At 39.0% G+C, this 13,292-nt stretch overlaps 1 protein-coding gene across 3 annotated transcripts in view; it reads right to left on the bottom strand.

The window, feature by feature from the left end:
- Positions 1 to 13,292, bottom strand: part of LOC111869655 (multiple epidermal growth factor-like domains protein 8) — a 67,569-nt gene that overhangs the window by 21,810 nt on the left and 32,467 nt on the right. For all 3 annotated transcript variants that reach the window (XM_033753508.1, XM_023861333.2, XM_033753509.1), the window contains exons 19-27: positions 12,382 to 12,595; positions 10,065 to 10,256; positions 8,060 to 8,236; positions 7,694 to 7,882; positions 5,820 to 5,995; positions 4,047 to 4,258; positions 2,440 to 2,715; positions 1,728 to 1,865; positions 1,099 to 1,185 (exon numbers count right to left, since the gene is read on the bottom strand). In XM_033753508.1, the coding sequence (XP_033609399.1) occupies positions 1,099 to 1,185; positions 1,728 to 1,865; positions 2,440 to 2,715; positions 4,047 to 4,258; positions 5,820 to 5,995; positions 7,694 to 7,882; positions 8,060 to 8,236; positions 10,065 to 10,256; positions 12,382 to 12,595 (1,661 nt within the window). The remainder of the gene's footprint in view (positions 1 to 1,098; positions 1,186 to 1,727; positions 1,866 to 2,439; positions 2,716 to 4,046; positions 4,259 to 5,819; positions 5,996 to 7,693; positions 7,883 to 8,059; positions 8,237 to 10,064; positions 10,257 to 12,381; positions 12,596 to 13,292) is intronic.

The raw sequence follows: 13,292 nt of genomic DNA, 5'->3' as shown, positions 1-13,292 counted from the left end.
AGTTCGTGCTGGCAGTGTTTTAAATTAAGACTAAATCCTTGTAATGCAGTGACATTGTCACATCAGTGAAGAGAAGATGAGACGTACTTGTATGGTATCGAACAGAAGTATGAACACTATTTACATGGACTTCGTCCACCACCACAGGTTTTATACAAAAATTAATAATAAAATAAAAATAAAACAAAATAAAAAATCAGTTCTATTTCCATCTTCAGGTGGAGAAGATCTGAAGAGATTTCTCTTCCCCTTGAGTCCCTAGACAACTACTCTCATGCTCTAGGCATGATCACCTAGAGAAGGGGTTCCCAAACTTCTATACATTACACCTGCCTTAAAACATTTTATAAATTTCACACCCCCTTTTATAAGTGCAAACAATTTGACATAAAATTCAGCTATGAGTACACACATTTTATAATTTATGATACACCATTCAAAATATACACCTCATGGTTCGATTAGTGGCATCAAAATGGTTGCCTCTTTGAACATAACTTATCATACCAAGTTGGGAGTTTTGAAATGACTGCTCTGAGGCTCTACCAGATTTTTTCTGAGAAGCAGTGGGTCTGGAACGGGGTCCACTCAGCCTTGTGAGGACAACTGAGGAGCTCTTTCGAGGGAATAGCAGCTCTGGTCTAGAAAACCGAAATTACTGACCAAGGGGATTAGTTGCGATGACAATGCGGCACCCTCTATCCGCTAAAATTGGCACTCACTTCACCAACAAGGGGAGGTCACTCAGTCAGTATAGTTTGCTTGTGGCCTAAAACCATGCAGTTCGTTTTTCTCATACGAGATAAAAGTGCCCCTCCAGGGGTGGCATGCCTCACATCCTAGGAACCTCTGATCTAGGGTAGGAGAGAGCAGCTCAAAGTTCAAACAGATAGGTTTAAATGTTCTGTCACACTGTAAAATAATTAAAACTGGCTCAAAATATGTGTTCATTAAATCAGCACATTATGAAATAATTTAATCAAACTATAAATGAAGATAAATTCATTTCACTATATGGTGTTTAATATGTTCAGAGGTGGACAACTGTCCCAAGATTAGATACATGTTACACAAGTAAAAACAGTAGCACATACATACCTTAATTTCAATCCACCTCTGATTCTTATGATTGAACTTCCAGAAGTCATCAAGGGTATTGTTTGTCTGGCCACCAATCTCCTCTCTCTGGTTTCAAAAAGATAGAGTTTGCTCATAATGTCAATAATCTAAACATCTTGTTTAGAGTTTCTTTCATCACAATATTCTGCTGTTCAACTTGTGGTGGATATTACACATAAACTGTACCTTAAAATTTGAAGCTGTTTAACCTGAAGATTCATTACTACATTCACAAGAGCCTGTTGCAATTGGTCCCTTTCATAAGTCAGGTGAATCCAGCGCACACCTTAACATCCTGCTTATATAAGATCTCTTTCAGTATTTCTCCCATTTATGCCCAAGCCTCCCATGTGGTATTCCCTTCAGATATTCTGACCAGAATTTGTATACGTTCATTTCTATCATATGTGTATATGCTACATGCCCCACCAACATCACTGTTTCATCACCACATATGGCAATGAACATAGTCACGAAGCTCCTCATTATGCAACTCTCTCCAACCCAGTGGTGTTCTAATATAATATTCTCTTCAGAACCCTGTTATTATGTACCCTCAGTCTAAGTTCTTCCCTTGAAATAAATACTGGTCTGCAGAGGTTACATACCTGTGATGTACATTTGTCATCTCCATGACAAATTTGTGAAAGACCTCCATATACATAGATCTCTCGGCGAGAGCTGACTATCTCTGCTGCATGAAAGTAGCGAACTTGGGGCATGCTTCCAGTTGAGTCCACTGTCACCTAAATAAAGTTATAGCGACAACAAAGGTTATTCTTAATCTTGCTAGCATACAATATGAAGCTCTATTAAAGATAACAGACATCTGAAGTACAGGAAATTCTGAGTCAAATTAAATGATTCTACAGAGATATTGGGTTCTCGGACTTTATCCAATGTCCTGGTTTTAAGATAACTAAGAAAAATACGTTTTGGAAACTGGATCTGTTTCCGTCCTCAGGTGAGGGAAAACACCTATTCTGTTGGGTTCCTTAGAAAGACGTCCAGTGATTCTAAGGGACCCAACAGAATAGGTGTTTTCCCACACCTGAGGATGGAAACAGATCCAGTTTCTGAAACGCTGTATTTTTCTTAGTTATCTTAACACCAGGACGATGGATAAAGTTCGAGAACCCAATATCTCTGTGTGTTATACACCATCATCAGAATGCTATAGTAACTAAATGATTCTACCTTCATTAACAGTTTTCTGTAGTACCAAGCTTCAGACAGCCAAGAGTACTTAGTCAAATTCTAGTGTTTGAGGTGAAGTAGTGCCTGGCCTATCAACTAGGAATTCCAACGTGTATACTCTACCGGCATCCAAGAGTTGTTCTTTGTGTCAAAGAGTCTGATGTCATTCAAAGGCCCATTTGTTAAAGAGAAACCTCCAAACATCCAGAGTGAGCCACGTGTGTCAACAACCAGACTGTGACCGAAGCGTGGCAGCTGTTTGCGCAGATGGTCTACTTGACTGTCTGTGGGGAGTCGAGCCGCATCAAAAAGTTGGGTAAATACCAGCTGTGAGCCATGCAGAGCCACTGAACAGTCCTCACCGCCAAACCCAGAGGAACATAGGCAACGACCATATTTCTAACAACATAGATATTTAACAGCCGTCACTCTGCTTTTAAAGTTTCATATTTAATATCTGGTTATAAGATTATGAAGATATATGTTTGGAAAATAATTTTTAAAAGTCCTTATGAAGGAACAACAGTGTTCTATCTTAAATTATTGTCCCAGTATTAGCATTAAGAGCTCTAAGAAAAGTTGTAAGATACCATCATTTCCATATCTTGGGTTGACCTCAAACATAAGCTCCCTTATTATTATTAACTAACTATTTCAATCATTAAATGGGCAGATGGCATTTATTACAATCTAAAAATTACCAAGCTTATTCAGCTTTAATACAAGGCGAAAGGAAAGACTGCTAGAGTCTATGGTGAATAGGAAAAAAAATTTGGTGTTTTGAAATGTTCTTGTAAATAATTCATCCAGCTACATTCTATTCAATCGCATTAGTTCTAGCACACTTCAGCTATAGTAAGGAGGTATTTCATGCTAAATAATAATAAAAGAAAAAAGTAAAATTTTCAATCCAGTCTTCTCTGATTTCAATAAAAGCTGGTGAACTGCACATTTCATAGAAAATCAATATGCTTGCAAAATGTTGAGGACTCTATGTCTTACAGTTTCTATGGAGCAGGGGTATAAGAATCATAAAGAACTGCATTTTCTGGTATATCATCTCGATTAAAAATTATCATAACTTTCGTTCTGCATAAACTACACAGCTTACATGGGGATTCTTTAGAAAAGCCAATCAAATGCTCTTTTCACAGGGAATTTCATTAGTTTTTCTAAACATGCCCCATATGAAGTCCGAAGTATGCGCAGAATGAAAGTTATGATCATTTTTAGTGAATATAGTGTACAAGACAAAGAGATCTGATATGATTTTGCATCCCTGTTCCACAAAAACTGCAAGACACACAGTGTTAAAATTCTGCAAGAACACTATTTTCTATGGAGTCTACAGTCCTGCCTAAAATCTGAGACTGTTATGACTGTGATAATTTGGAATGGAACATTCTCAATAAGTCCACTTCTGAAATGGAGATATGAATGAGAACTTCACTAATCCCTACTGGTAGGGACAGCTTGAAGTGGACTTCAAATGGCATACGACCCTGTTATTCCTTACAGTCATACGAAGTTTTACTTCGTCAGAGGTGAATAAAGGGCATGAGCTTACAGGAAACTTATTTAAGCATAGCATCTTCTCCATATTTCTGGAATGTTACTTTCATGAAAACAACCCAAGCATAAGATACACATGATATGGAATTAAAAGCGAGTTAAGTATATTACCCAGTGACTTACACATTCACGCATCACAGAAACAAAAAATTACTCACCTTGTCACACACTCCTTGCCTCTTATCACTGCTACAGTTGCTGGGACACATTTCGATAGAACAATTAGTCCCTGTCCAGCCATCTGCACATATGCATTGCCCACTGCGACAAGTGTGATTACCAGGACAACTATCTGGGCAGCTCAGAACTTTATAACTGGCATTGAAACCCTCTGACAAATCTCCTTGTTTGTAATATACTGTCAAAACACCTAGAAATCAACATACATTATTTAACTGCAATGAAAAAAGTATATTATTTCTGAACATATATTAAAAGAAACTTCACAGAAGCCAAATATTTTTAACACTGTTATTTAGAACTCTCATATAAATGTTAAAGCTCATAAATATACTTTGTATAACACAATGGAATCACGTTCCTGAGATATGTTGAAAGAGGAATATTACTGGCTATGTACAGTAAAGTTATCTCTGTGCTCAACTAATTAAGCACTATGCCATGAAGGCATATGGGGGAGTCGATGTATAAATCCATATTTTCTTGGCCTCAGCACTAGATGGAGGTGAGTGGTCAGCTTCATGCCCTGGTCGCTTTACCCCAGGGAAAGAGTCCCTGGTACCCATTGGATAGGAGGTTGTGTAGACCCCACAGCCCGCCTGGACGAAGTGAAAATTCTTGCCCCCACCAGGTCTCAAACTCCGACTTCTCGGTTGTACAGACTGTAGTCAGTCACTATACCAACTGCACTATCCCGGCTCTTTATTGGCTATATAATAATGATAAAACATATAACACGAACTAAATATTTTTCTCAGTATGCAAATACTCGTAAGAGATATAACTGGATTAACCTTTATCATCCAGGAATACTGATTTTTAGATCTTCTAGTAATAGGGGACTGGTGGCAATATTTAGTTCAAGGGTTGACAGTTTACTGTCCATGAATCTTAAATCCCCTGCATCTACACAGCTGGAGACGATATTTTACCTTCAGAGTAATGATATTAATATTGAAGAAATGCACTGCTCAGCCAGCAGAATATGCATATGTTGTTTCAATAATGTAAAACACAACCAATGAAGGTTAAATGTAATGAAGGAATGAAAAATGAGAGAGATATCAAACATATATTAAATAATATTGTAGCAATTAGTACTGTTGCTATGCAATGATCATGAGAAGGAACATGTGTTGCTAGGTAACAGTTGGTTAACATTCTCGCAGAAATCATACCTGGCCTATTACTGGACAACCAACCATGACAACAACAGAAGAAATGTTTGAGGTGATGTTTTCTGTTAGGTCCGCCCTGAGGCTATACAGTGAGGACCCCAGCCTGGCTGAGTGGCAGTTTAGTTGAGTGAAGTAGCTGGTTGGTGAGTGAGAGACTTCAGTTGCGAGATACTCACCAGAGTAATGACATGAGCATAGAGGCTGAAGAATCTCCACTGTTAGAAGCTGTTGCTGGGGAATGGCTGCTCAAGACACAGCAGGATAGAAAAAGACTTAACAGGTGCTGTGGTAATTTGTGAAGTGTGAATAGTGATAGCATTTAATTACTTGTAGTTCTGAGTGGTGTGTATAAATGGTCAATAAATCCATTGACCGACCCATGCCCCATCTATAGTCACATAAATACATGACAATATGTTTAAAGAATAACAAGAGAAAATCCTCCCTTTCAAACCGAATAATAAAGCATATTTCAAAATTAAATTCATTCCTTTCCTGGTGTACATCATTAAGAACTAAAATTTCAGATAGCACTAAATGGGTTAACTTGATCCACACAGGCTTTAATATTACCAGACTTGGCTTCCACAGTAACTGGGTACTTGGAGTCCACGCTGCAGAACACACCCAGCACGTGACTCTGGTGACTGTTAGTGGCTGATACAAAATCTGGCAGCCCATCATACACATAAACACTGTTCTCTTGGCAGCTGACGTTGATGTCCTCATGGATCGTAAACTGAACAGTACTGTCAAACGGAAGAAAACCACGTTAATGTCTCTACAATCACTTAATGCTCATGTAATAATACTGTGATAATATGACTGAGACAGCCATTCTTGGGCAACAACTGGTTAAACTTGTAACAATGCCAGGCCCATTGCTAGGCACTGCCCACCATAACAATTTGAGCCAGTTGTGGAGCCTGAAGACTCCCAGAACTGTAAGACAATAAAATATGATCATGACTTCCACGGGACTCAGAACCAAGAATATCTGTGCTGGCAAGGGCCAGAGGCAATTGAGCAGGCAGGCAGGCAGTCAGGCGGTCAGTGAGGGCCAGTGAGAGCGAGTGAGTGGTCAGTTATGGCTCAGAAGTCGATAGTGGAGCAGTCAGTTGTAAGGAAGTCGCAAACCAGTTGCCATCCAGTGAGGTCATGAACACAGAGGCTGACAAATCCACATGGTTGGGAGCCATAACCTAGCAATGGCTACTGAAGACAAACTGAGAAGAATTCAGGAGTGCTGCATTGAGAAGCTGAATGTGTGTATTATCAATAGCATTATAGTTATCTGTAGTTATGAGAAATAAAAGTATAATACATCCAATTACCAATCAAAATCCCATGTCTGGTCACCAACATGTGACAATATATAAACAAGATTTGTACTGAAGTTTTCATGACAGTCCATTTTCACTGCATAATCATCTGGGTACATTATGTTATTTATTTATTTATGGTTTCCTTAGAAATGCTGTCAACAGTTCAGATCACATAACATTCATAATTTTAATGTATTAATAATTATTTACCATGAACACAGTAAATACAAGTTAAGGCTTCATTCTTCTAGGATGTGATGCTATAAAGTTTGGTAGGATATCACACTAACACCATTACATTCCAGAAGACCACAATCTTGATATTCCCCACCATGAAAACCAGTTGACTGGTTATAATTTCAATTATTTCTGCTACGCACATAAAATGTGAATAATACTGTGTTATAAATCCCATGACTATCTACGTCACACATATCACTCTGTTTCATTACACGCAGAGGAGGAACAAGGCAATTTTACAAGACATGAAAGTTGTATGTGATCAAATCATGATTTTCAATATTTTTTACTTTAATGACCACAAAGATGAACCATGATCACTTACTATCAGTTACTAAATGATTTTTTAATCTTAATCAGCAATGAAGAAATTAATCATATATATTCAGATAGGCTGATATTTGAAATATTCATAAATTCAGTGTTAATTGTATACACAGTTCACTGTATAAGAGAGTCACAGAAATATGAGAATTTGCTGGCTCAACAACAATACAAGACATGAGGGTGGATGTCTCATAAATTACTTAACAACAATGCCAAGTGCAGCAGTTATTTCGTGTTTAATGGTATGAATGGGGGATAGCTTAAAAAAAAAAAAAAAAAAAGAGTTCGGATGGAAATAGTTGTGGCCTATTTCAAAGTATTATCCTGGCACCTGCCTGCAGACTAAAGGTAATGACAAAACACAGTCAGAATAGCTGGTGTGTCAGCCAAGTTTCAAACCAAACACTTAACTGAATACAGCTTAAAAGTGTTACCACTTGAGCCATCTTATTCAGTTTGTCACATAAAAATATCTTACAAACTAATAAACTTGTTCTTGTATCTTAATAGAACAAAGTAACATGAACAAATGCATAATATGATGAAATTGTTTACCAGTCATGTGGAACAGATTTGTTATGTACATCACATGGAGTTACAATCCACAAACACTCCCTGGTGGGTGGTGCACCAAGGCGAGACTCCCACGGTGTCAACTGACCCAAGCGGCTACCCAGACCTTGTGACTCCAGACCGGATAACATTCCTCGGGACACACACTGATAATAACATGTGCCACCATTCCTTTAAAAATAAACAAATAAATAAAAAAGTGTTGTCTGAGAATGGTAGTATTGGAACTGTTGGCAATATGCAGAACTTCACTTTAAAATGCTATGTATTATTAAATAGTTATGAAATAAATATGTAAGTCTGTAACAATATTGGTCATATAACTACCCTTTTGCACTATATACCTACCTGGGATCTCCATAATAACCCTTCCTGCACCTGCTGCATGTGTCACCTTCTGTATTATCTTGACAGAAACACACCCCAGTCTGCAAGTCACAGATGCCTTTTGCTTCATTTCCATGTCCATTACAATTGCAAACATGACAACCTCGACCAGACGTAGCATTCCCATAGCTGCCAGGTCTGCCAAATATTCACAAAAAGATAAAAACCTCAGCCATGATATTCTGCAGGATTGTGGTTCTTGGTCTTCAATTTACAGCAGAAATGCATACATATAAATGGTGATGTATACTCAATTGACCAAAAAAAGGCTATCACTCAATTACTTGGTAACATTTACTGCTTAAAATGACATCAAACAAGATGTGTTCCCCAGAGTATTGTATTTCTCCAAGTAACACATTCCCCTGAAGACACATCATTCATTTTCTTGTCTTTAAAAATAAACACATAAACTTTTAACAGTAACAATATTAATTAACACTAGTAATCACATGAGAAATGCATACAAAATTTTAGTCAGAAAACATGAATGGAAGTAGTCACTTGGGACAACTAAACATAGATGGGAGGCTCATATTAAAATGAATCTAATAAAATAGAATGTAAGGGTGTGGACTGTATTAATCTGACTTAGGACAGGGACTAGTGGCAAGCTCTGTGAACATCATAATGATACTTCTGATTCTAGAGATGGCAATGAATCTCCTGGCTAGCTCGGTAACTATCAGTCTAAAGGACTCTGCTGCAAAAATTTAGTACTGAAATAATGCGTTTAAATACACTATCTTTCATTTTTGGTCCATTATATTTCAGCAACTGTCTTCATGCAACACAGAAAATGCTCTTATTTTTGACAAACAATACCAATGAGTAATATGAAATAAACATAAAGACAGGTTTGCAGCCAGTTACCATGAGCTTGGACTACTTGAACACTGACAGCATTGCAAAATCATTATCAGTCTATCCCAGCCTCAGAATTCACTGGCATTGCAGAAACATGTACAATTCAGAGCAAAAGGATATACCATATTTATTACTACAGTCAGTACTGTAATCTCGTAGTCCTTATAAGTCTGTATCCCATACCAGACCATCCTCAATGCCATCCAAACAGTTCAAAATTTCACACTTGGTGGCATTGAAGGCCACTTCAAAATCAGAAAAAATATCCACTGCTGCCAGATGGGCAGCCTGTTTCACCCTCAATTTTCAGGGCACTGTTCGGTGTCTATACGCTGCATGAGTTCCAATGAACATGATACTTTTAAATGGACTGCCAACATGGCAACTGTGTGGATGACATGCTGAGTACAAAACAATAGGTGGGAGCAGTACTTCATTAACGATTTAATTTTCATCTTCTGCATTTTGGCAGCATCAACTGGCACATGCTGTATAGCGTATGAAGTTGTCAAGTCTACTTCTGAGGTTTTTAATGAAAAGCACAGCACTGAATATGATACACAACCCATCATTAGACGCAAAGATTTATGGTGAAAAACTAATGTGGTAAAGCTATCTCTGTAAGAGGCCATGAAGGCCCACTGGGTTATGAGATGTTGAGACTTTTACATTTTCTAGACAGTCACCTCACAGATGGCAGTGAAGCTGTCAGCCTTATGTGACAGCCACCCTTTAACCACAGGAAGATTCCTGGTCCTCATTTCTATTAGAGGCTGAGTCAACCCCAGGTCCATAGTGCAGCTGGAAGGATTAAGTCAATTGAAAAATCCAATAACTTCATCAAGAATCGAACCCACAACCTTCTGGCTTGTAGCATAGTGCCTCAACCATGCTACTGTGCACCCCCACTGCATGTGCTACTTTGACAAATAATATTTATTAATGATGCAACAGTGACCTAGCAAAAACGGGAACAACAGAGATTGGAGATTACCTGTATTTATTACATACACAATCATGGAACACAGGAAAATTATGGGGGGACAATTGAACACAAACAAGCAATAAATATTTTGCACTGTATGGTTACCTTACCTACCTACAGTACTGACAGAATTCTCCTGTAGCCCAGTTCTGACACTCATCACACTTGTTTATGCCCTGCGTACAAGTGGAGTGATTGTGACAACCACAGTTGGTCCCACAATCCACACCCGTCCAGCCGAGATCACACTTGCATGCATAATCAGGTGCACCCATACAATAGCCATGGATACATTTGTTGTAACATCTGTTCATCATATGAAAATGTGTACAAAGCAGAAGTTGAATGAAGAAAACAATATATATATATATATACACACACACACACATATATATAATTCTGATGAGGACAGTACTTAGAACATTGTGAAGGAACTTGGTGAATCATATTATTATTTACTACCATTACTACTTACTGAGAATTTACAATCTGAACTAAACATTTAGTGTCTTTGGACTTCTGTTTTGATATGTGCTATTTAATACTAAAAGAACAAAATCCATACTACAGTAAGTTTTATTTGCACCTACTATGAAAATTTCAAAATTGCTCCTATGAATTCACTGAAAATGATATAGGATGGGCATGAAATATGGGTGATAAAGCTTAAAATAACATGTCAGTCCCTTACTACACAATTTTATGTACACTAGCACAAATCTCATTAAAAATTTCAATGGAAAATAGTTAAATATATACTTGGTCAAAAAACACCTAACTGCAATAACATGAAAAATCTGGAAACACAATTACATTTACACAAAGATACTAAATTTCACAGAACAGGAGTATGCATTACGTGCTGCTGCTAAAAACAATCTCCGTGGTTTTAGTCCGCAAGTGAACTATAATGACTGAGCAACTGCTGCTTGTTGGCAAAGTTAGTGCCAACTTTAGCAGATAGAGGGTGTCGCATGGTCACAGCAACAAATCCCCATGGCTGTTAATTTCGGTTTTCTAGATCGAAGCCACTATTTCCTTGAAATAGCTTGATTATCCTCACGAGGCTGGGTGGACCCCGTTCCAGACCCACTACTTCTCAAAAAATCTGGTAGCGCCAGGAATCGAACCCGGATCTCTGGATCTGTAGCCAGGAACTCTGACCACTAGGCCACAGAGTGCTACTGCTATCCAGAAGAATTTGTTCTGGAAATGGTGGCCACTAAATACTGAACCGTGCAACGGTTCTTCTCTGTGAAGTTCTTTGGAGTCCCCCCCCCCCGAAACGCCGGGATGCGAGCCGTTTTTCCTTCTTTCCGCTCAAGGTCTTAGCTGACGTCAGGTCAGCTGACCTAGTTCCCCCTCCCTTCCTGGACTAATGCGAGGTTTCGTGTGTAGCGATAAGGAATGCCTCGGTCTCTCTTCCCGATACCGTCAGACAGGTAACATCGCCAGTTCCAAATTCGCTGTTTAGGTTGATTTGAGTTTGTGAAATTCTGTTTCGGCCCGGGCGCATTCTGAAGGGGGAAGAGTGCCCTCGCGACCTGATGAAGGTTGTATCAAGTCGCGAGGTTAAGCTTTGTTCGTAATTTTTGGAAACGCCAGTAAGTGACTTACTGTTGTGCTTGGTTTCCTGGTTTTATCACGACGCCGTGTGGCGTAAGTAAATGGTTTTGTTTGTTGGCTTGAATAGCCGGTCGCCCTTCAGGCGTGTGAGTATGAATATACAGTTGTGTTCCCAGTAAGGTCAATGGTTGCCATGAGGCGTGCTTATATTTGTGTCTGTGCGCTTAGCACAGAGTAATTCTGTATTAATTGTGAGTGTGTTTTGACCAGCCACTGCCCATCAGGCAGAGTCACCTGTATGCCTTGTTATCAATATACACATTTATTTATATGTTAGAAACGCCTGTAGTATTTGTGTATACTTGGGTTGTGTGTGTTCCCTACTAGTTCAGACTAGCAGATCCGTCCAGCTTGGCCCATAGTGCCGACAGTGGTTTTCCTCTCCCGAGATCCCCTACTCGACCTTGGGGAGGCATAGTGCACCACGTACAAGCAAGTCGTCTTATGAGCCTGTCCCTTGCCCGCTTTGAATAGGAGTCCATGGGTTTAAGTGGGTAGGAGAACTGGGTTCCCTTCCACATGGGAAGGGAAACGGCTCAAAGTGGTACCAGAGCGTGGTTCCCGACCCACGGGGGCAAGGGGCAACGGCTCAATACTACTCAAGTACACTTTCCACTGTTGCAATATTATGCTTCTGTAACCAGAGTATGACAAAACATCAAGCCTTTGCCTCTTATATCTATATTGTAAATGGATATTATTACGCTCATATGAAAAAACAATTGACTTCGACCCATACTAAAACATGTCTCACATGATGGACTACATCAAACATGAACCTAACGTATACGTCTTCGTTACTTACGTTTTAGTACAAGTTATCTTGCCATCACCAATAAAGCCACGTTTACACTGACAGCTGTAAGAGCCATGAGTATTGGTACAAACAGCCTCCGGATGGCAGTCATGAAGACCGAGGTCACACTCATCAACATCAGGGCACTGTGCATAAGCCCACTTTGCTTCCGAAGTCATCAGTGATATATTGTGATGATCACTTACCACCTGGCTGCATGGTTCTAGGAAAGAAAAATTAAATTAGCTTATGTATGATATGATGGAGAAGGTAAATTTCTAATACACAGGTCTTAGTTTCAAGGCCACCAAGAGTCACTGTTGATTTATTTCTTTTACAACCCCAACTTTCATAACTGCATATGAACATAGGGATTACCAGATCCTCATTGTGATTTGAGAGTTTACATAATCTGGAGGCCCTCACAGGCTCATTGCTAACCTAGCAATGGAGGCAATGACAACTGTCCAATGAGTGCACCACTTCAAAAGTAGGCCATTCATTTTTACAGAGAGTAACCCAACAAGCAGCAATGTTTCCCACACTAATATACCATGTTTATGTCTGTATATTATCCACTGGTATGCAATATTTACTGGATTAACATTAAATCCAAAATGATTACAAAACCAATTTTCTGTAATATTTTTATCTCTCAATCTAAGTTTATTATCTAAGATTTGAGGCTTTCACGGCGGTGACTATGAAGAAAGCAGTCTTCTGGGATTTTGCACCGTGTATATGTGGTGTTAACCGACGTTTCGGAGGAACGTATCGCCTCCATCTTCAGGGTAGAAGAAAAGATATATAAGAAATCTGCAGGCAAAGAGACCGTGAGAACCGGTAGAAACTGGTTCTCACGGTCTCTTTGCCTGCAGATTTCTTATATATCTTTTCTTCTACCCTGAAGATGGAGGCGA

The sequence above is a fragment of the Cryptotermes secundus genome, unplaced genomic scaffold (assembly GCF_002891405.2).
Source record: "Cryptotermes secundus unplaced genomic scaffold, Csec_1.0 scaffold986, whole genome shotgun sequence".
Taxonomy (NCBI): Eukaryota; Metazoa; Arthropoda; class Insecta; order Blattodea; family Kalotermitidae; genus Cryptotermes; species Cryptotermes secundus.
Note: the sequence above shows the minus strand (reverse complement) of the source record. Positions and strands in the feature narration are given on the sequence as shown.